General features: G+C 31.0%; 1 protein-coding gene and 10 non-coding genes across 11 annotated transcripts in view; 1 reads left to right on the plus strand and 10 right to left on the minus strand.

Moving 5' to 3' along the window:
- LOC107444320 (cell adhesion molecule Dscam1-like) overlaps positions 1-24,793 on the plus strand; it is a 159,371-nt gene that overhangs the window by 93,979 nt on the left and 40,599 nt on the right. Inside the window, exons 8-16 of the mRNA XM_071177538.1 lie at positions 1,658-1,819; positions 6,607-6,891; positions 7,982-8,101; positions 9,403-9,576; positions 10,384-10,531; positions 12,032-12,180; positions 13,488-13,646; positions 18,433-18,585; positions 21,120-21,190. Of these exons, the coding sequence (XP_071033639.1) occupies positions 1,658-1,819; positions 6,607-6,891; positions 7,982-8,101; positions 9,403-9,576; positions 10,384-10,531; positions 12,032-12,180; positions 13,488-13,646; positions 18,433-18,585; positions 21,120-21,190 (1,421 nt within the window). The remainder of the gene's footprint in view (positions 1-1,657; positions 1,820-6,606; positions 6,892-7,981; positions 8,102-9,402; positions 9,577-10,383; positions 10,532-12,031; positions 12,181-13,487; positions 13,647-18,432; positions 18,586-21,119; positions 21,191-24,793) is intronic.
- Positions 22,091-22,162, minus strand: TRNAR-UCG (transfer RNA proline (anticodon UGG)). Its single transcript has one exon. It is a non-coding gene; the product is annotated as a tRNA-Arg (tRNA).
- Positions 22,295-22,366, minus strand: TRNAR-UCG (transfer RNA arginine (anticodon UCG)). The gene has a single exon. It is a non-coding gene; the product is annotated as a tRNA-Arg (tRNA).
- TRNAP-UGG (transfer RNA proline (anticodon UGG)) lies at positions 22,497-22,568 on the minus strand. Its single transcript has one exon. It is a non-coding gene; the product is annotated as a tRNA-Pro (tRNA).
- TRNAP-UGG (transfer RNA proline (anticodon UGG)) lies at positions 22,700-22,771 on the minus strand. Its single transcript has one exon. It is a non-coding gene; the product is annotated as a tRNA-Pro (tRNA).
- TRNAP-UGG (transfer RNA proline (anticodon UGG)) lies at positions 23,107-23,178 on the minus strand. The gene has a single exon. It is a non-coding gene; the product is annotated as a tRNA-Pro (tRNA).
- On the minus strand, positions 23,309-23,380 carry TRNAP-UGG (transfer RNA proline (anticodon UGG)). The gene has a single exon. It is a non-coding gene; the product is annotated as a tRNA-Pro (tRNA).
- TRNAP-UGG (transfer RNA proline (anticodon UGG)) lies at positions 23,512-23,583 on the minus strand. The gene has a single exon. It is a non-coding gene; the product is annotated as a tRNA-Pro (tRNA).
- Positions 23,891-23,962, minus strand: TRNAP-UGG (transfer RNA arginine (anticodon UCG)). The gene has a single exon. It is a non-coding gene; the product is annotated as a tRNA-Pro (tRNA).
- Positions 24,136-24,207, minus strand: TRNAP-UGG (transfer RNA proline (anticodon UGG)). Its single transcript has one exon. It is a non-coding gene; the product is annotated as a tRNA-Pro (tRNA).
- On the minus strand, positions 24,338-24,409 carry TRNAP-UGG (transfer RNA proline (anticodon UGG)). The gene has a single exon. It is a non-coding gene; the product is annotated as a tRNA-Pro (tRNA).

Below are 24,793 nucleotides of genomic sequence, written 5' to 3' on the forward strand. Positions count from 1 at the left end.
TCTGTTGTCTATTTGTTGCAGAAGTAACAATTAATAATTAGTTGTGTCAAACAGCCAGTTGTGATTTTTAGCTTTTGTGCAATTTTTTATAGTAAAAATTACATTCATTTTTTTATTAGAGGTACACAGCGTTACGAAAAATTTAGAAAGGGTACACAAAAGTCATAAGTTTGGGAAACACTGGTCTAGGTTAACAATTTTTGCAGAATATACTTAATATCTGCGAATTAAATTGTTTAAATATTTTAAAATCTCTCAACATTCTAATATACATAGAAAGTACTTTTTTAAATACACATACTTTTCTGGGACAGGTATTCCTAGTAACACAAAATTAGTTGTGGATGTTACAAATTTATAATATATGCCACTAATAGGTTTTTAGTTGGGGGCCAAAATTTTAATCGAAGTTACTAATTTAGTTTTTATCTTTACGAATGTTATTCAGAAATTTCATTTAGTGTCTAATTTTAAACTTTTGGTACTCATCAACATACAAAATGGGATTTGCGATAACATTTAAGACACTCGTTTAAGCAACTTCATCAGACGTATGAACAGTTAGTTTCTTTTCATAAGTGATAACTTACTCATATACTAAGAGCTTGTGGTCAAGGGTGACTCAAGAGAAAATAGTGCTCATATCTGGTTTTGAAGCCTACATACACTATCTACCAATAAATTTTTGGACACGCGTGACTGAAAAGAAAAACAAACATTATTCATAATCAATAGTTGGTAGAGCACTCCACGAGAGGCAATTACAGCGTGAACCCTCCGGGGCATACTTTCCACAAGTCCTTGTGCGACGGCTAGGGATATTTTCTTCCACTAGGCTTGGAGAACACATGTAAGTTCCTTCACCGATTTTGGACGGGTAGTACACCCCTTTATTCGGCAATCCAACTCGTCCCAGAGGTTCTCGATAGGGTTCAGGTCTGGGCTCTGGACCAGCCAGTCCATTCGACATGACAGCTGGCATTGTCGTCCTGTAAGTAACAGGAGTCCACCCCGTGAAACTGCTGCATCGTAGGAAGCACATTGTCATCCAAAATAGTGCAGCAGGCATCTTGCATGGGATTAATGCCGTACATGATATATATCGTCGGAGGGCGTGACCTATCTCAGGACCGCAGATATAGTCATTTGCATAGGTGTCCAAATACTTATTGGTAGATAGTGTATACGGTTTCTAACAAGAAGTTCACGATATTAAAAATTTGGTAACTCCCTTCAATGCAATTTCGTTATGGTATTTTTTTCCCAAATAATAAAGCAATCAAGCTGGTTTTTCTCCTCAAATGTTGATCATGTTAAATTTTGAAATAAAAAGTATATAGTATATAACATCAGTGATTGAAATAACTTTTTAGCGCAAAGCAGCAATAAAAATAAACTTAATATTAATATTTTTTTACAGATGCCATTTCTTATAAGTATAAAAACTAATTTTAGAGTTTTTTTTTATTTCTTTAAGTTATTGAAACTTTGTTTTATTTATAATAAATACAACGCAGTTTTAATAGAAATAAACTATTGGAATTAATATTTCAACATTTGCTCGCATCATTATATTACTTATATAACTGAATTTGTTCAAATTATTTCTCAGTACTTAATGTGTTTTTATTGAGTTATTTATTTTAAATTTCCATAGATGGAATTCGCCTACCAGACAATCATAGGCAGACTGTTTATCCCAACGGGACACTTCTTGTTCGACAAGTCGAAAGAATGGTCGACGAAGGTCGGTACACGTGCACCCTCAGAAACAAAGAAGGCGAAAGCGCGAAGGGAAGCGTTTACATCACTGTAAGAGGTTAGTTATTTACGAAATGTGAGAAAGAATTCCGTTTTCCTTCAGCAAAACATTTTAGCAAATCCAAACAAGTAGCAAAACATTTTAGCAAATCCAAACAAGTAGCAAAACATTTATTTTAGTTCGTTAAAACCAAGTATTTTTTTTAAAATACAATTTCTTTCACAAATAAAACCAATAAATTTTTCAAAATTCAGATTAAGTATTCTTTCAGCAAAATTAAATTCCATTTTTTTAAAAATTCCAGTCATTTGAAATAATTTTTTAATTCATTTTTTAGTATTTTTTATGTCTATAATAGCATTAGAAATGAATAATTGAACAAATCGCTCATGGGCTACAATAGCGGCACAACTAAAAAAATCATGTTTTGGGATAAGTGGGTTTAGAGTTTTCATTGCTTATGAAGATGCATAATAAATGCTTTATTTTGCTTTAAACGAAGATTACCTTCAAGTTGAATTCTGAGTTGTGCTAGTATTGCTGCTGAAAAAAATGTGTATTTTCATATTTACACCTGTTCTTAGTCCAAAACTCGTGTTTTTTGAGTTGTGCCACCATTGCAGCCAATTAGCGAAATACTTGAACTTCATAAAATCTTTGAACGATTTGTAAGGATTACTCAACGCAAATAATTGTTTTTTTTAAAGAAATATAAGACATTTACTTCAGAAAGTATTGTATTAAATTATTATATATTGTATTAAATTGTTAATATTGTATTAAATGTATTACCGAATATTAAATATGCGTAGTTAATGTGTTCTTGCTTTCTCGAATCAAAATTAAAATATCCTCGACAATCATTTTGTGCTCTCATGTGTTGCTGCTAATGTCAGAACAAGTTTAAAATGAAAACTGTTGACGTTGAAATCATCTAGATCAGTGGTTCCCAAACTTTTTTGACTTATAATCAAAACTTGCCCACAGACCTCCAAGTGAAAAACTACATAAAATTACAAAGTATAAAAATTACAAATATATACATGCATAGTATAAAAACTGCAAATTAAAAAAAAGCAATTCGTTGAAGTATTTATTGAAATTATAGCTTTTGTTTAAAATAAAATATATAAAAAATAATTACTCTGATGAATTTTGTGAGATTTAATGAGTGTACTTACGTCCGGCTCAATGTTTTTATTTTATTTTTTAACCGTCGTTGAACAGCTGACCCAAATTTGGGTTTACGACTATTAATGTTCAACTCCATAGCCTTGTAATTTTGAACCAATCCAGAACACAAGTACCCCCAGAGGTATGATTTGTTATGGGAACATGGAGGACTTTGCGACTAGACAGATTTAACGTGCATCAGTCACCATTTATTACACGGGGAGTCTTCGACCAGTGAGGATCGAACCCACGACCTCTTGGACATGGGCCCAGTGCCCTACCAACCAGGCTATCCCGACCCCGGCTCAATGATTCATTACTTTTAAATTTTATAACCATCGTTGAACAGCCGACCAAATTCTATGTGCTTACGACTACTAGGGTTCAACTTCGTAGCTTTGTAATTTTGAACTTAATCCAGAAGACAAGGAAACTCCTGGATCGAGTATTGGGAGAAATTTGCCTTCGTGAAGGACTTTAAAATATTTAGCTTCTTACAAAAAAATTCATTAAATTAATTATTTGCCCTTTTAAATTACTTATTTGACGTAAGGATTAAATTTCATGCAATTTTTGAATAAAATATAATTATCATTAATTAACTTCTTACAAAAAAACATCTGTATTTAAAAAAAAATATTACGATCTCTTCCTAAGTTTTTAATTAAAAAAATAATCCAACGTTATATAAAAAAAATAATCTAACGGGATATTGAAAAATGTGAATTTTTTCAAAAAATATAAATTTTATTCAAATATGCTTTTGTAACAAAAGTACACTCTCTGCGTAACAATACTAAAAAAGCAACTATACCATAACTTTCAACGAACAATAAAAAACATCTTTTTTGCGTAAGACTGAGAAAATATTTATACACTTCGTATCAGCATAACATAGAACTACATGACTGATTAGATGTACGACTTCCTTTAGTTTTCGTTTATATCATAGACAAGTTAGTGCGCAGCTGCGTTAATGTATTAAACCTATTTTTGGCCCTTCTCACACCGTGTAATGCTTGTGATAAACTTAAGTTGCTGGCGCCATCAAGAACTATTAAATAATAGGTGTTTTGTTTATTAAATAATAGGTGTTATTAAATAATAGGTGTCTAGATTTTTTTATTTTTCACTTTCGTTTTTGAGGAATTATCTCAATTTTCTTCATTGTTATTCCTTTATTATTTAGTTGTTAGCGTTAAATTTATTGAAGTAAATTTAACATAGACTAAGTTTTAATAATAACATTAAAACAAGTTATACACACCACTGTTACTACAACTCAGTGGAAGTAGGTTTTGTCAATGTTCATTCTCAAAAGGTATTACATAACGTTCAGTACTTAAGTAACATACTGTAATTTAAGCACCCACCTGTATTTATACTTTACTTAGGATGTAAGAACAGCTATTATTTAATTTATTTTAATTTAAATATTAATAATAATCTATCACAATCTTGTTATTTTACATTAAACCTTACGCCGACCCCCTAATGTTGTTCAGGGACACCCAAATCAGTTTTAATTTTCCATAGATCCCCTGAATGATACCACGGACCCCTGGGGGTTCGTAGGGACCACATTGGGAACCACTGATCTAGATCCTATTGCATTTATTTGAATTTGTGTAACAACATGTGTTACATTTTTCAAAACATTCCTTTAAATTTGAATATAAACTTAAATATTTTATTAGCAATTCTCATAAACAATTGAAGTGTAATTTAAATTGTAAATACATTTCTCTTTTCTTTTCGGAGTTTGTTCCCAGAAATTCTGTACAAAAATAAATAAGATAAATTCTATTAAATTCTGAGACGCAAGAAACCTGAAACTTCGAACACATTGTGATGAAAACAATGGGATGGAAGTTTCTTTCTTTTCTGCAGTGCAAATGAATAATATCAGCTTAAATAGCTAAAGATAGAAAATTCTGGAATAAACTGAATGTTCTCCATCTGAATAAAAGATTCCTATTGTTTTAGTTCGTAAAGAAAAAGAAATGGAAAGGCATTTTATGAGTAACTACTTTAAACGAAAATTCTTTTTATTATTACAACGATATAAACAATTTTTATTCGCTTTAATTTTTACTTTTATGTGTAAGATGATACATTTTTTTTACGATACATTGCATAGAGAAATGAAACACGCTTTCGTAAATTCTCTTTCGATTTCATTATAGAAATTCAACAAATTTACTTACAAAGACCTTAGTATCTTAATAACTATGTGTATCTAATAACATAAAAATATGTTTGTTATTATTTTATCTTCCGCTATTTCTGTGTTAATATCTTTTTCAACTAAAATTTAGAAACGTTTAAATGATCGTAAGATCATGCGATTATGATCACGGATGAGTGAAAAAAGCATTGTACTGTAATTGTAGAAGAAAATCTGAAGTTTGATCACCAGTGAATAAGGAATAATCATTCCAGTATATATATACACCGAAGAGCCATTACATTATGACCACCCTGCTAATAACATGTAGGACCACCTCTAGCCCTCAAAACTGCTAGCACTCGCCGTGGCATTGATTCCACAAAGTGGTGACAGGATCGTCTGAGGTATTTGGTACTAAGCGCTCACCAACTGGTCCTGCAATTCCCTCACATTGCGAGGGTGTAGCGTGGTAGCACGAATTTGGTTTTCCAAGTAGGACCACAAATGCTCTATTCGATTAAGGTCATGTTAATTTGGGAGCCAAGACATGATTTGAAAGTTCCTCGAACCAATCCATGACGATTCGACCCTTATGACGTGGTGCATTATCCTGTTGGTAAACACTAGCCTTCGCAGGAAAAACTGTTGCCATGAATGGGTGAACTTGGTTTGCAACTATGTTCAAGTAGCTTACAGACGTCAGGGATTGTTCTATGAGGATTATGGGTCTTAATGTGCCCCATGAAAACATTGTTCCTGGGCGAGAAACCATGAAAACCTGGGCGAGCCCATTGTTATAGATGAAGGGTGGTCATAATGTAATGGCCTCTTCGATGTATATATGTATATATATATTGTAATGATTTATTCCTAATTTACGTCTGTGATTTAAACTCTACAAACATTACATATTTAATTTTTAATTGATTTTATTTTTTAAAATTATTTTTCCTATTAAGGGTTTTGTTACTTAAATTTTCCAATTTTTTTTCATAGATGGCGACACTGAAATATAATTTGCTTCATATTTTTTTCACCAAATATATTTTTAAAAATTATTTTATACGATTTAAGCTATAAGCACAGTTTTATATATTTTTCTCTTCTTTGCGAATTTTTCCTAACTGTTCGATTAGTATATCCCTTTTTAAGACAATTTAACTTTGACACCACGTCGGTAAGTTTGTTTTCTGCTTTCTTTTATCTCAAACTCATTTTCAATCGCAATTTTTTTAGCAATATAGACCCATTATAAAGAATAATTTTTATCTTACGATAATTATTCTTCATTTTGAAATATTGCATTTACCATCGTGAATGAATGCGTCCTGAAGAGAACTAAAAACCTTTAGGTTTTCCCATTGAAAAAAATATTTTTTATTTTTTGATTCTTCTTTGTGTTTATATATGTTTATATACTTTGTGTTTATATATGTTATATGCTTTGTGTTGTATATATGTGTTTATATATATTATATATACGTATATATTAATTTTACAGTTCGTCCAGTCATTGAACCTTTATACCTGCCTTCATCAGTACAAATGGGTCAACGATTGAGCATGACTTGTACTGTAATCAAGGGAGATCCACCCATAACATTGAAATGGCTCAGAGACGAGCATGTTCTTCAGAAAGATGGTGACGTCAGAATTCACAGCATGGCTGACTACTCTTCAACGCTGCTTTTCGATCCAGTGAAGCCAGAACACAGAGCCAACTACACATGCGTCGCAAGCAATGAAGCTGGATCAGAACGACACAGCGTAGCAATGGTAATTCATGGTATGCATAATACAGCTTAACAGTGATTAGTATTTATATTTAATATGGATATTTGCATGCTTTTTTTTAAATATATACACTTACAACTATGAACAATCTTTAAGAAAAACACATTTGGGAAATGTATTATATCGAGTTAAAGTTTGAAGCACTTTTTTCTACTCGAAGCAAAAAAACTGAGATAAATTTGCTGTATAATAAGGAAATTTCTCCTTAAAAAAAGACCCTGAATAATAAGGAAGGTTCCTGGATAATAATGTAAGAAATAAAAATTACGGTCGATACGGTCGATATTTTAAATTAAGATTTTTCAAAATTCTGAAGTTTTCTAGATTTTTTCTAAATTTCTATTGCCTCAGAGGGTAGGGCTTCCGCCTTCCAATGAGGCGAACCGGGTTCGAATCCCGGCGATGGCTGGTCGATACGAATCCGCATCCGGCTTGCATCGACCACAGTGCTGACGTGAGATATCCTCAGTGGTAGACGGATCATGGGTTGGAGTCTCATTGGCGTCAGACTATACGTGGAGGTTCTCGTGGTCTTCCTCTCCATGTAACGCAAATGCGGGTTAGTTCCATTTAAACGTCCTACACGAAGGCAAATTTCTCCCAATACTTGATCCAGGAGTTCCCTTGTCTTCTGAATTGGGTTCAAACTTTCAAGGCCAAGGAGTTGAACATCAGTAGTCGCTAACCTAAAAATTGGGTCAGCTGTTCAAGGACGATTATAATGTATGAGACGCTGGTTAATAAGTTTTGAAAAGAATTAGAGCTAATTTTGTATAATGTTAGTTAAAAAAAAACGTAGAAGAAACGTGAACAGCAAAATATGAAAAAGACGACGATATACGACTTTGTGTTTTATTTCGTATCTACTTTAACAGATTTATGAACTCATTTGAAATATTACTTACTCGAAAATTCTATTACTTCTTTGTAAATGTATTTGTGAATCATAAACAATCATTTAATTATTTGCAAAAACACATATTTTGTTCTACAACGTACGGGTATGACCATTTAATAAGCGTTGTATTTTATTTTATCAATTATATATTCTTTTCTGAAAAAAGTTAATGTTTGCCCTTCAGTGCCGCCACGTTGGAAAACTGAGCCAAATGATGTCGATGTCATAAAAGGGCGGAGCGTCATGATAGACTGCGAAGCTGATGGCTTTCCACCCCCCAGACTGACATGGAGAAAAGCCGAAGGTGATTTCTCTTTTGTTAACTCAGTTTCTTAAAAAAAAAATAGAGATAAAACACAAAAAAGAGGGAAAAAATGTAGTTAGGGAGAATTATAGAAAAAAAAGTTAAATGCTTAAAATCTCCCTTTTCCTTTATCAAAAAATGTGTGATATACTTTTAAATATTTTAAACGATATTATTCTTGTTTTTCCCATGAAATTTCTGCAAAATGAATAAGTCTCTGAAAATAAAATAATTTAAAAAAATTAAAATGGCATCTCCAACAGGCATCAAAGGCCGAATTTATATTTTCGTTTTAATTACATAAATGTTTATTCAATTCTACTAAGGGAAATAAAACAATGAAATCTTAACCTCCGTCTAGATATTTGTGGTAATGTTTCACTATTTTTGGACATCTTTTCTACCTGTATTGCGCTTTTACAGATAAACAAGTTGCCTTCATTTACAGAATAGACTAAATTCTGAATGACTGCGTTAATTGAGTTATATCACAGTCATATATCACCCGTTACCAACTCAAATTTTTTGCTCATATAATTTGAATTTTTATGTGTAGGATTATTTTAAATTTTTCGTATATCACCTGCAACCATCTCAAAAAATTTTTCTCATATAATTTGAATTTTTATGAGTAGGAATATTTTGAGTTTGTCGTATATCACCTGCAAGCAACTCAAAATTATTGCTCATATAATTCGAATTTTTATGAGTAGAAATATTTGGAATTTGTCGTATATCACCTGCAACCAACAGAAAACGACTGGTTGGCTCATATAATTTGAATTTTGATGAGTAGGAATATTTTGATTTGTCGTATATCACCCGTTACCAACTCAAATTCTTTCTTGATATAATTTGAATTTTTATGTGTAAGATTACCTTTTTGCCTGTCTCTAAGATGTCTGGCAACGGCTTAAAGAGTCTCGATATGTGGAATATAATTATGTGGACATAAATAACTTAAGTTTGCTTTGAGGAATCTATCAAACATTGCACCTTGTATCCTGAATGTTGGTCTATCATATTGTTTTTTATTTTTAAGTATCTCGCTTTCTCAGATAGCGTTTAATCAGCAATAAAATACAATGGATGAATTCTAAGCAATCAAACGAAATGTATTGTGATTTAGAAACTTTTTAGATGTTTCTGGCCTACCTAGAAGTATTTATGCGAAATAAAATCAAGAGTTTGTTGAGTTTTATTGATAGATTAATATACAGGTTTCTGTATTTCAAAATAACTAAAATTGTGTGGAGTTCATAACATATAAAAATCTAAATTCTTTCTTTATAAAAATTCAGGTACCGTACCAGAAAGCTACAAGCCAATCAGCAGTAGTTCTCACCTTCATGTGTTTGAAAATGGCTCTTTGACGATCCTAGATGTCGCTGAAATTGATGCTGGCTACTATTTATGCCAGGCTTCGAATGGAATTGGTTCTGGTCTCAGCAAAGTCATCAGCTTGACTATTCATGGTAAGAATGTGCAATAACATTAGAGCATGTGCACGTAATTGCTATCGGCTATCACAAAAATAACAGAACTTGTAAAACGAATTGAAGAAAATGACAACTTACAATGTTTGGTTTCCTAAACACAAAGATCTTTTTTTAGGAAACATCAATCTTACTATCATCAATCTCACTATCTTACCAATCTTATTCATCTAACCAATCTGAAACAAACCAATCTGTATCTTAATACAATTCTCTGTTAAGGAAACCCAACATCAATATTGCAAATCTTATTCTTCTAACCAAACTAATCAATCTAAATCAATCTTACAATGTTCTGTTAAGGAAACCAAACATTGTATTCCCGCAAAGTTCCAAAATTAATTGTAAAACTCCTGAACAGATCAGGCGAATGATAGGACAAAGTATAAAATAAATTTTCTACTGCATGTCAGACTATTCCGATATAAATATTTATATGCATATCTGTTAATTTTAGTCTCTGAGTAGTTAACGCTGTCCCTGCAGAGGATAGTTGTTACGGAAATTTTTTTTATAGTTTTCCTCTGCTAACAGCACCATCTGTTGATAGATTTCATAACAATTTTTAAATAATATGGTGGATAAACCAATGATTTCCTAATTACAATGCAGCAAACCGTACATTCATATCTCCTCCCATTTCATAATTTTCCTATACTGATTGTATTTTCTTATACTATTCTTATATTAATAAATTTTTTAAATCAATGGGTACTTTTCGAAGCCCCGTCGTAAATATAACCGCTGTCGTAAATATAACCGTCGTAAATATAATCTGTTTTACAGTTGCTGCTCATTTCACCAATAAATTCCATGCAGAGATTGTGAAGAAAGGACAGGACGCAAAAATGTCTTGCCAAGCGTTTGGCGAGAGGCCGCTCGCCATCGAATGGACGAAAGATAAGCAGACATTAAATACAAAACTAATGACAAGGTAAAAATATTTCAGCTTTTAATGAAGCTGAATTTTTTTTCAGATAAGTTGGGCCAAAAAAATAGTGATATATTCATTATTTACTAATTATATATATATATATATATATATATATATATANGAACCCTCCAAAACTTATTCCCTGGGAGTGAAGGGGCAAATCAGAAACCCTCATTTTTTAGCATACTAGAATTCCCAAGAAAAATCCGATTTGACAAAGCGTTTTGGTTTGCAAAGGGGATTGTAATCGATTTAAATGAAAATACGGAACAAATTACATCATATTAAAAAGAATACGGCATTTTTCGATAAATTTTACAAAGGTTTTGATAAGGGTACAAATTTTTTTTATTTATAATTAGTTAAAGATCGTTGCAATATTTCGGCAAATATTTTTAAGGAAATACTTTCTTCTACTACAGAAAAGTTAATGATTTTAACATCAAATATGAGCATTTATTTATAACGATATTTTTAGAACAACAGCAATTTCATTTGCTAATTTGAATTGTCGTTATGACGAATTTTTACTATATTTAGTAATATATACAGTAAATATATGTATATATATGTAATATATGTATATATATATATGTATGTATGTATATATATATATGTATGTATGTATGTATATATGTATATATATATCGTAATAAAAATAAATACAAAAATTATAAAAAGAAAAAACAACACGGGAAAAATTACGGAACAATGAAACAAAGAGGAAAAAGAAAAATAATAATAATAATAAAAATAGCAGGAAACCGGAAAAAAATCCGAAAAAGGGAAAAAAATTAATAAGAATGCGGAAAATAAAAGATATAATCTTTTCATCAGCTCGCACGATTGTATCCGCAAAAAGGAGTGCTATCTAATATTGTATCAATGTAGCCAAAGCAAAATATATCAATACAATAGTGTGCGGAGCACTCAAAAAAAAGTTTTTACAAAAAAATTACAACAAATAAAATAGAATCCAATAAGTAAAAATATCACGTAAAAACAGAAAATAAAATATAAAGAAAAATAGAATAAAACATGAAATGAAATCTATAAGGCAAGTAGCGAAATCAAATGAACTTACATGAACGGGAAATTTTTTAAGAATGATTTAAAATATTTTCGTAACAAGATTGCCAGATTGCAAAATAGGAAATCAAAAGCGCATCTTATTGGGTAGTTCAACTTAGTGGGAAAAGTCAAAATTTGTCATAATAATTTAAATTATCTTCTTTATAGTACTTTTTTTTTTATCATACTTCACATTAGGACATACTTTCTGACATTAATTCTTTCTAATAATTAAATAAATGTGACATTTATCAATAGAAAAGAAAAATATTTTTGAAACGTTTAAAAATGTTTTTCAAACAAATTTAAATCTTATTTTCTCATAGTCAATCCTTAAGTGCTTTTCAATTTTAATTGAAAAAATTATGGCTATTGATCAAAACTTGTGCTTATCTCATTTCGTTCATTGTTTTCATCAATTCTTTAAAGGTATCGTCTTACTGAAACTGTTTTTTCGAATGGAAGTTTATCGGAACTACTGATAGAGTCAGTGGGCAGAGAAGATTCAGCTTTGTTTACATGTCTAGCTACAAACTCATATGGGAAGGATGAAACTAACATACAATTGATAATTCAAGGTAAGTTGAAAAAGATGGATGAGTAGCTTACTGAATATATTGCCAATAATAAACGGCATCCCTGTTTTTCAAAAGTACCAACCTTTTAGAAAATGCAACAAAAATTGCTTTAGAAAATAATTTTAGAATCAATAGAAAATACTTTTAGAAGTAAATAACTTTTATAAATATAAAAACAAAATAATAATTTTCAACATTTGTACTGTATACCCAAATCAAAGTTCTTGGTGGTCCCATCAAGAAATTAATCAAAGTTCTTGGTGGTCCCATCAAGAAATTTTGATTGTTTACCTTGGTTTCAGTGCGATTCATTATGGTGCAACATCATTTGATGTTCACCATCATCCAAGATTTTCCATTACGTGTTCATGGTTTTTGATATGCAACAAACTTCCATCATTCCCAGATAGAAAATGCTACTTTAATACTATGATGGTTAACCATCAAGAGAAGTTTGACTCTCATGGACCAACAATCCGTGATGGTTCATGATGGTCCCAACTATACATTTCCATAATGGTTTAATAGGAATTCTTGTTGGTTCTCAGGAATATACTATTAAAACAATTTGCTTTTTTTTATGTTGAACCATCATAAATCAGTTCGAATTCCTACATTGGGATGATGGTTGTTCATGATCATTCCAACATTTTATTTCTAAGACACTATGATGGACATTGGTGATGGTTCAACATGAACTAACCATTAAAACAAGTTGCTATTCTTATGTTGGACCATCATAAATCAGTCCGAATTCCTACATTGAGATGATGGTTACTTATGTTGGTTACCATCAAAAAGCATAATGGTTCATGATTGAATTATCGATGGTTACCATCAAGATTATGTTGATCCATCAATGGAAAACCATCAGAAATTCTGACTTGGGTAACTAATGCCACGTAATAAATAAAGATAGTTAAAAAATAGGAACTTCTTCTTTAGTTCTTAAAACTTAGACATTGCTTTCAAGTATCGTCCCTCAAAATTTCCATTTATGGTTTCAAAATTCCTCAAATACATGAAAAAGTTGTTTACCATGTTTTCAAATGATTTGAAATGAATTTGTTGTGGCACCATCTATTCATCAAGCATTTAATACATTTATTAGCGAAAAAAGGCTCAATAAAATCAAACTTTTTTTCATTATACTAAGTTTATCTGACCACTAAATGAACTTAAAAAAAAACTATTTCATTTAAGCAATCAGTTTAAAATATTCAGAAACTATTTTAAATTTATTTGTGATTTCCATATGAACATTGTGTTTCGATTTCATATAATGAATCCATGTTATTTTCTTCCAGAAAAGCCAGATATACCTCAAGATGTGAAAGTAATAAGAACCGGAAGTCGATCTTTAGATTTATCTTGGTCACCTCCTTACAGTGGAAATAGCCGATTATTGAAATATACCTTTTCTTACAAGAAAGTGCTGGACGAGGAGCAAAAATCTGTAAAAATAGGTAAATTCTTCATGAAACAAACACGGAGAAAAATAATTCTGATAAACTTACCTTATTGAATGGTAATGAAATCATGAGCTTGAAATTTTCGGTTAAAAAAACGCATAACCTAAAATAACGGTAAACCAAAAATATGCGATATTTAAGCCATTCATTTGATTATTTTTCCGTTTATACGGTAAAAGTTTACCGGAAATTCCGGTTTTCAGAATTAATATTGCCATTTAGTGAAAAATAAAAAAAAAAACTTAAAAGCAAATTTCACAGAATAATCCAACAGAAAATTACCCTAAAGTATGTTTGTTTATCTATAAATATAAATAAAATTCGTATTACAAATGAAATTTACTTATTTTTATATTATTCATGTTATCTTCCCTATAGACCATGGGTCGCCAAACTTTTTTCATCATCGACCCCTATATAATTTTTCGAAGTCTCCATCGACCCCCATAAAAGTAATTTTCCGTTAATTAAGATAAAACTCTATTAGATACTGTGTTTGTACATTTATTTTATGATTTAAACATTTATTAAAGTAATAGTACATTGTGTAACAATAGTTTTATGAAAAATATATTAATGTTGAAATTTAAATACCTTAATATTTATTAAATAATAAGTAATTATAAATAAGTAGAAATAATAAGTAAAGTAACTACAGATTTATTGCTTCTTAACCAATGAGATGAGTGTGCCTGGTGTTTTTTTGCAAGGTTCGCTATATTGGGTTCAAAATTGGTCAATTTTAATTTTAAATCCCCTCGTAACTCCACATTTAATTTATTTCTGTACTTAGTTAAGATTGAATTTACGTGACTGAAACCGGCTTCAACCATATAGGAACTTGGAAAAGCTAGCATAAAAAGGCTGAGCTATTTCATAAAGTTCTACATATTTTTGCATTATATTTATATTTGTTCAAAATTTACTTATTGTTAAATTTTTAAAAAGCGTCTTTGCTTCAAGATCCGATAATAATTCAGCAAACTCATCTTGCAGGTTGATGTCCACGTTTTTGATGATGCGTTTATTAATTTATGTTCTATAAAGAAACTGATATTAAGTCAATTATAAAAAAAATTCACAAATTTTACATACTCAATTAGATATTTGGGATTTACGTATTAAGAACTGTTTTTTCTTCGACCCTTCCGATTCGGATCGACCCCCATTCGACCCCCTGGCTCAGATCGACCCCCACTTTTGTTAAATAGACCCCTGGGGGTCTATATAGACCACTTTGTCGACCTCTGCTATAGACTATTCTAATACAAATACTTATTAGCTAATGTTTTTATGTGCTATGTTAAAATTTATGCAAATGGTTTTCAGTTTACTCCAAAAAACTTTATAAATGCATGGAGCACTACCCTAAACTATAGCTTATAAAGATATTACAAGTCAACAATATTATATTTATTTTTAATTGTAGTCTATTGCCTTTTTGTAACCCATATTGAAATTAGGAATTCATTTCATTTATGCATTATGTAAATATTTAAGCTAGTGATTTCTATTTATAATATTTTCATAAATGTGCCATACGCTACCTTTAATCGTCTAAACATGGTGTTAGCAATATTTTCTTATAACAATAAAACACTTTCCTTTTTAATAATATTTTTGTGATCTTGTCTACAGCCTATATTCTTACCCATATTCTAATTATTCATTTATGAATATGCTATCCTAATATTACCTAATAGTTGCGTAAATGGTTTCTAATTATAATAATTTTATAATAACACCAATAATTTCGTTTGCTTATCAACATATGTTAATAAAATTTTTATTACACCCAATCGTTATTACTTTTTATGAAATGAGTATCCCATACCTCAATAATGTATTTATTACAAATATAATTTATACTACCTTAATAATATGTATCCCATACCTTAATATTGTATTTATGAAATATAATACTCTTGCAAAATATCTCTCTAAACAAAAGTAATAATCTTTTTCTATGGTTAATAAAATTATTATTCCAAGAAAATTTTTAACATTTACTGATTATGTTTTTCTCTTTATAATAAATATAAAAACGGTACTTACCTTAAACTCAAAATGTCCAGGTTATGTATACATAATTATTTATAATTAATATCGATTCTTTTCCGATACATGCTTGTTTTACAATGAAAATCAAGTATATTCTCACTAAAGTAATTGTAAGATTGAAATAGTTTAAAATTAACATGATTTTTTAAAGTGAATTTTTTCTATTATAAACGATGTTTACATTACGTATAATTCTATTTATTTGTTCTTAAGGTTTTGTTCCTATAGTTCTGTTCGTATGCTTTTGTTCTTATAGTTCTGTTCTTATGGTTTTGTTCTTATAGTTCGGTTCTTATGGTTTTGTTCTTATAGTTCCGTTCTTATGGTTTAGTTCTTATAGTTCTGTTCTTATGATTTTGTTCTCCTAGTTCTATAGTTTTGTTCTGATAGATTTATCCATCGTTATTTCCTCATTTCTATATATTGCTCTTCCTATATATTTAAGGCAATCACTGAAATGTTTGTTAAATGAAACATAGTGTCGTATATTCTAAAAATGGCAGCTGATTTGAAGAGCCAATTTAATGAAAACAACTTGCTGCCGAGGAATGATTTATCTCACCAAGAATCAAAATGATTCGAAGAATTTTAATTAGGAAACTCTTTGATTTATTCTCACTAACATTTAAGATAAGTTACATTTAAAAAAAGAAACGGAATTTTCTTTAGGAAACCTGATGATTTATTTTTTCTAAGAATTAAAATTATTCACATTGAGAAAGAGAAAAAAAGAATCTGCTAAGGAAATTCGATGGTTTATTCTCATTAGGTTTCGAAATTAGTTACATTAAAAAAATTGACATTCTATTTAGGATACCCGAAGAACTTTTGGCACTAAGAATCAAAATTAAATTTTAAAAAAAAACGACATTCTACTTTGGAAACCTTATGATTTATTCTTTTCAAGAATCGGAATCAGTTCATTCAAGAGAAATAATATTCTGCTAAGCAAACCCGATTGTTCTCATTTTTATGAATTAGTTTCTTTAAAAAAATGACATTTTACTTAAGAAATCCTGTGATTTCTTTTTTCTGAATAAGAATTGCGAACATGATGCATTAAACAAATTAATAAAATGAAGAAATAATAAGAAATTAAAAAACGATGTCTTGGTTTGGAAACTCCATAATTATTCTCAACAAGAATCGAAATTCGTTACTACTAAGCAGGTTCGTCAGCACGTTTCGCTGCTCACTGGAAACAATTTATGACAACATTCCCTGCTTTCAACTGAAATATTTTGCTGGAGCGTCTGCTAATGCTATCCTCAGACAGCATTACAGCTTTATTACAGCAGTTAATTATTACAGCAGTCTGTATACAACAGCAAATAATGCCTACATTTAAAATATTGTTTAATTCTTTTTTTCAGCCAGCGATTTCATTTGTTAATTTCTTTGTAATTGAGTAAAAAACTTGGCGAGAATAAAGAATCTGGTTTCCTCAGGAGAATGCAGCAAATAGTGCATTTATTTGTTTCCATTCTTCAGTAGTTAATTTTTATTGATCGATTAATTTAGGTAAACATAGTATGAAATGCCTTTGAATGAGCACTGAAGTTTCTTGTCATCATTATTGTGATTATTATAATTATTATAATTATTTAATCTAAAGAGACGCAGCATAAATTTATTTGTGTAATCTACTAAACATTAATTTCGTTTTTCCTCTACCTCTGTTAACGAAACCTTTATTAACGGTACATTTGTTTTAATTATTATTTAATCTTAATTATCATTATTTTGATTATTATTATCTTCTTTTAATACTATTATTAATTACTATTATTTAATATAATACTTACTAGTATTTAATTAAAAATTTAATACTTAATATTGTTTAATTATAATAATTAATGTTATTATTTTAATTAATCTCAATTATTATTATTATCATTATTATTATTATTTAATCTTAAGAGACGCAGCATAAATTGGTTTGTGTAATCTACTAAACATTAATTTCGTTTTTTCTCTACCTCTGTTAACGAAACCTTTATTAACGGTACATTTGTTTTAATTATTATTTAATCTTAATTATCATTATTTTGATTATTATTATCTTCTTTTAATACTATTATTAATTACTATTATTTAATATAATACTTACTAGTATTTAATTAAAAATTTAATACTTAATATTGTTTAATTATAATAATTAATGTTATTATTTTAATTAATCTCAATTATTATTATTATCATTATTATTATTATTTAATCTTAAGAGACGCAGCATAAATTGGTTTGTGTAATCTACTAAACATTAATTTCGTTTTTTCTCTACCTCTGTTAACGAAACCTTTATTAACGGTACATTTGTTTTAATTATTATTTAATCTTAATTATCATTATTTTGATTATTATTATCTTCTTTTAATACTATTATTAATTACTATTATTTAATATAATACTTACTAGTATTTAATTAAAAATTTAATACTTAATATTGTTTAATTATAATAATTAATGTTATTATTTTAATTAATCTCAATTATTATTATTATCATTATTATTATTATTTAATCTTAAGAGACGCAGCATAAATTGGTTTGGGTAATCTACTAAACATTAATTTCGTTTTTCCTCTATGATTACATTTGATGGTTACATTTTTATATTAGGTATTAATGGTTACATTTGATTTTTATATTAGAAAATGTAATTTTGTAATCCTTAATTCTGTTTTGTCTCTAATTATGACACACTTGTCATTATTTAGAAACAAAACGGGTTACAATTCCACCATCAGAGACAACTTGGACGGTTAATGGATTGATTCCTAATACACGTTACTCCATACAAATATCAGCTGTGAATGCTTTAGGAGAAAGTGAAAATAGTAATCCTGTTACTGTGACAACAGAAGAGGAAGGTAAGAACAATGCTTCTTATAAGGTATTGCTACCCTATTTTTTCTGCAAAAACAAAATCCAAACAGATTAAAAATTGTTTTTAGACGAGAGACAATATAGCAGTTTTAAAGAATTGAGCAAAAAAAAATGCAGAATTTTAAGGAAAATTCTTTTTATTTAAAGTTAACATTTAACTCACGGAAACATAATGTCGACAAGTGGTAAATTGTTTTCGTTGCCACTAGATGGAATTTATTTAAAAAAAATTAGTTCTGTAATAGTGTCTTTACTTCAAATTTAAAAAAAAAAAGTACAGGCTTTTTATTATAACTATTAAATATTATAATACTCTTTGCAAAATTAGTCTCAAGTGAACACGATTTCAATGTGTTCCACATTTTTACAATGGTTATGGAAAGACTTGCCTTTTCCATCTCGGCAGTTTCAGTAAGAAGAGGGAATTCATTGGCATGGGCAAAAAATATTTGAGGAGGAAACCATGGTAACAGAGAAGGGTAAAGTATGGAGAGTGGGAAAATCGCATAACCTTCAAGCGCCAAGCGCCAACTTCAAGCCAAGGGAGGTAGAAGGGTTTAAAGTGGAAAGACAAGGTCTAACTTGTTGCGAACGTTTAAATAAAAAGCTGAACTACTTATCGCGTCGGAGTTTGGCGGAAAGAGTTAGAAACTTTCGAATTATTTCTTATCGAATACATACAAACATATCGAATACAATTATCGGATTATATAATTATTAAATTATATAATCGAATTATATAGTCGAAACTCCGAGTAGTTATATAATCGAATTATATATTAAACTATCGAAATTATATATTATATAATCGATAATTATATAATCGAATACATATCGAATACAATTATTTCTCTCGAAATACATACAAACAGAGGTATTTTTTCGGAGACATTTCCTTACACGAAATCGAATGAGACCGATAATGAGGCGAAAGGGCTAATAGTTCAGAAATTTTACTACTTACGCACAATAGTAAAATTTTGCGTTTGTTCAAATCTATGCACCCAACAATGGTATCTATACAATGAGAGCATTGTCTCATAATATCTCTCTTTTGTACGCTAAATTAAATTAGACGGAATATGTATAGAGAGAACAATGATTTTATAAGTTAACAAAATATGTATAAAAATAAAATATTTGAATTTTTTCCCAACAAATAAAGTATTTTTTCTATGTTTTCTTTTTAACGCTTAATTGAATGAAACCAAACAAGAGTTAATAATAATAAAGTTCATAAGTTGCAAATGCTATAATTTGTATAAAAGGATACTATTTATAAATTTCACTTTGTAGGAATAAAACCCTTATAACATTCAAACTATTCATCCCATCAACTAATTGTAGTCTCATTCGACTCAACATGTAAATATACATAGCAAACAATACCTCATTTGAGTAATGATTTTATGTCAGATGCGTAAATATGTGCGAGCATGAAATCCTAATTTTTGAAAATGAATCCCTAATGACTTCTATTTTTTCCTATCGTCTCGAGTTTGGTGTCATTTGACACAGCGTTGAAAACCCACACCGGAAACATGCGTCGAAATCTGTACCAAATATTTCCTTCATTTTCTCCTTCATTCTTTGCGTCCCGCAGTGGACTGATCGTTAAGACACGGCTCCCAGCAGATCACCGAAGTCAAGCATCACTGACTGCGGTCAGTGTGAGGGTGGATGTACACTTGGATCAGTCTGCTTAGGGTCCGAGGGAGTGCGGTATAGGTCCTCGTTAAACAGTTCTTCCGTAAAGTGCTCAACTTCCCGAGGAGATCGTCGGGCTACCGAAGCGGGAGTGCCAAAATTGTGCAGAGGATCAAAATTGTGATGGCTTGTCTTCGGATCATCCTCAGAGATGTTTCCCAGACTGTCGCCAATAGCCCATTGTGCAGCTCTAGTGCGACGTAAATGTACTACAACAACTATAAATGTAAAAAAAGAATTATGTATTCAGTAATTCTATCAAATCACTTAAGCATCTTATGAAGTTTAATTATTTGTTCAGTTGTTCATTTCTAATACGATTATAGACAACAATGAATTAAAATATTATTTCTGCAGCTGTAGTGCGACGCAAGTGAACTACAACAAACTTCATTCTTTGCTAATTTTTGAGCAATCCTATTATAAGGCTTTAATGGAGAGCTTGTTTTGTAATTGAATAAACGATAAATTTTAACTAACGTTTAAATTTAATTTATGTCATTACGATTAAATTTATTTTTAAGACAATTTTTAAATTCTTTAACTGATTATTTTTAACAAAGTGCAAGAAATGCTTACTACTTATTTTAGTCAATATAATATTAAAAGTTATGTCTGTGCAAAAAACGAAATATTCTTTTTAATTTTTTTTTATTTATTTCATTATTTCAAAAACGAATAGTGTTAGAATTGTCCTTTTATCACTCTCCAATATATTTTCGAAGATATTTTATATTAATCTTATTTATTTTTTTACCTATTTTAAATTTATTTTCTATTAAAATTTGGTTTTATTCTGCTTTTTGAACAGCACCCGGTGGACCACCCTTATCAGCAAAAGCGCTCCCTTTGTCTTCGACTTCTGTAAAAGTTTTATGGGAGGTAAGTAAAAAAAAAAAGCTTTACCTGTCGTTATAGATTTAACAGCACCAATAGACATTATAAAACATTACTACATGTAATATTGTTTATACATTAAAATATAATTTAAATCAAACATGCATATTTTTTGTTTTTTACTTTAATGTTCCATCGTGTTGTTGTTGCTAATCTCAACTTGTCCAACAAAGCTAGATACTCCCCATGAATCCAAAAATCTCTAAAATGTATAGAAACAGCACATAATTAGTGACATAAAAGTTAAATGGAAATAAATAAATTTTATTCACAGCTCGTTTAAAAAAAGTAAGTAAAAAAAGCGTGATATTAACAATAGAATCTTACCTCTAAAATCTGCGATAGAAGTTAACAAAATCAAATGCGTTGGAAATGAAAACGGGCCCGCCGGGATTTGAACCTGGGACCTCTCGCACCCAAAGCGAGAATCATACCCCTAGACCAGCGGTGCGCAAACTTTTTTCGACTGCGACCCCTTTTGTAGAGAGAAAATTTTTGGCGACCCCTAGAGATAAATGTTCACAAATACGATGTATATTTCGCGTATTTCTTTCGTTTCATCGAGAAAAAACATCATCATATTTGACTGATATTAATTTTATTTATAATTTTAAGAAAATACNATAGTAATCTGTGATAGAAGTTAAAAAAATATGTACCAAATGCGTTGGGTATTAAAACGGGCCCGGCAGGGATTTGAACCCGGGACATCTCGCACCCAAAGCGAGAATCATACCCCTAGATCAACGAGCCACACAAAGCTGATACTTTTATATGCATTACGTTTTCACGAAAGCTTCATTTACTTTTTTTCTGATCTGTTTCTTATAGTAATCTGTGATAAAAGTTAACAAAATATGTACCAAATGCGTTGGGTATAAAACCGGGCCCGGCCGGGATTTGAACCCGGGACCTCTCGCACCGAAAGCGAGAATCATACCCCTAGACCACCGGGCCACGAAAAGCTGATACTTTTAAATGCATAGCATTTTCACGAAAACTTCATTTACTTTATTTCTGTTCTGTTTTTTATAGTAATCTGTGATAAAAGTTCACAAAATATGTACCAAATGCGTTGGGTATAAAACCGGGCCCGGCCGGGATTTGAACCCGGGACCTCTCGCACCGAAAGCGAGAATCATACCCCTAGACCACCGGGCCACACAAAGGTGATAATTTTAAATTCATTACGTTTTCACGAAAACTTCATTTACATTTTTTCTGTTCTGTTTTTAAAGTAATCTGTGATAAAGTTAACAAAATCTGTATCAAATGCGTTGGGTATAAAACCGGGCCCGGACGGGATTTGAACCCGGGACCTCTCGCACCCAAAGTGAGAATCATACCCCTAGACCACCGAGCCACACAAAGCTGATCATTTTAAAGGCATTACGTTTTCACGAAAACTTCATTTACTTTTTTTCTGTTCTGTTTTTAAAGTAATCTGTGATAGAAGTTAAAAAAATTTGTACCAAATGCGTTGGGTATAAAACCGGGCCCGGCCGGGATTTGAACCCGAGACCTCTCGCACCCAAAACGAGAATCATACCCCTAGACCACCGGGCCACGCAAAGCTGAAAATTTTAAATGCATTACGTTTTCACTTAAACTTCATTTACTTTTTGTCTGTTCTGTTTTTAAAGTAATCCGTGATAGAAGTTAAAAAAATATGTATCAAATGCGTTGGGTATGAAAACGGGAACGGCCGGGATTTGAACACGGGACCTCTCGCACCCAAAGCGAGAACCATACCCCTAGCCCACCGAGCCACATAAAGCTGATAATTTTAAATGCAATACGTTTTAACGAAAACTTCATTTACTTTTTTTCTGTTCTGTTTCTTATAGTAATCTGTGATAAAAGTTAAAAAAATATATACCAAATGCGTTGGGTATAAAAACGGGCCCGGCCGGGATTTGAACCCGGGACCTCTCGCACCCAAAGCGAGAATCATACCCCTAGACCACCGAGCCACACAAAGCTGATAATTTTAAATGCATTACGTTTTCACTTAAACTTCATTTACTTTTCTTCTGTTCTGTTTTATAGTAATCAGTGATAGAAGTTAACAAAGTATGTATCAAATGCGTTGGGTATAAAAACGGGCCCGGCCGGGATTTGAACCCGGGACCTCTCGCACCCAAAGCGAGAATCATACCCCTAGACCACAGAGCCACACAAAGCTGATAATTTTAAATGCATTACGTTTTCACTTAAACTTCATTTACTTTTTTTCTGTTCTGTTTCTATAGTAATCTGTGATAGAAGTTAACAAAATATGTATCAAATGCGTTGGGTATAAAAACGGGCCCGGCCGGGATTTGAACCCGGGACCTCTCGCACCCAAAGCGATCATCATACCCCTAGACCACCGAGCAACACAAAGCTGATAATTTTAAAAGCATTACGTTTTCACTTAAACTTCATTTACTTTTTTTCTGTTCTGTTTCTATAGTAATCTGTTATAGAAGTTAACAAAATATGTATCAAATGCGTTGGGTATAAAAACGAGGCCCGGCCGGGATTTGAACCCGGGACCTCTCGCACCCAAAGCGAGAATCATACCTAATTTTAAATGCATTACGTTTTCACTTAAACTTCATTTACTTTTTTTCTGTTCTATTTCTATAGTAATCTGTGATAGAAGTTAACAAAATATGTATCAAATGCGTTGGGTATAAAAACGGGCCCGGCCGGGATTTGAACCCGGGACCTCTCGCACCCAAAGCGAGAATCATACCCCTAGACCACCGAGCCACACAAAGCTGATAATTTTAAATGCATTACGTTTTCACTTAAACTTCATTTACTTTTTTTCTGTTCTGTTTCTATAGTAATCTGTGATTGAAGTTAACAAAATATGTATCTTCTTATAGTAATCTGTGATAGATGATAACAAAACATGTATCAAATGCGTTGGGTATAGAAACGGGCCCGCCCGGGATTTGAACCCGGGACCTCTCGCACCCAAAGCGAGAATCATACCCCTAGACCACCGAGCCACACAAGGCTGATAATTTTAAATGCATTACGTTTTAACAAAAACTTCATTTACTTTTTTTCTCTTCTGTTTCTTATAGTAATCTGTGATAAAGTTACAAAATATGTATCAAATGCGTTGGGTATAAAAACGGGCCCGGCCGGGATTTGAACCCGGGACCTCTCGCACCCAAAGCGAGAATCATACCCCTAGACCACCGAGCCACACAAAGCTGATAATTTTAAATGCATTACGTTTTCACTTAAACTTCATTTACTTTTTTTCTGTTCTGTTTTTATAGTAATCTGTGATAGAAGTTAAAAAAATATATACCAAATGCGTTGGAATTAAAAACGGGCCCGGCCGGGATTTGAACCCAGGACCTCTAGCACCCAACGCGAGAATCATACCCCTAGACCACCAAGCCACACAAAGCTGATAATTTTAAATGCATTACGTTTTCACTTAAACTTCATTTAATTTTTTTCTTTTCTGTTTTTATAGTAATCTGTGATAGAAGTTAAAAAAATATATACCAAATGCGTTGGGTATAAAAACGGGCCAGGCCGGGATTTGAATCCGGGACCTCTCGCACCCAAAGCGAGAAT

The sequence above is a fragment of the Parasteatoda tepidariorum genome, chromosome 1 (assembly GCF_043381705.1).
Source record: "Parasteatoda tepidariorum isolate YZ-2023 chromosome 1, CAS_Ptep_4.0, whole genome shotgun sequence".
Taxonomy (NCBI): Eukaryota; Metazoa; Arthropoda; class Arachnida; order Araneae; family Theridiidae; genus Parasteatoda; species Parasteatoda tepidariorum.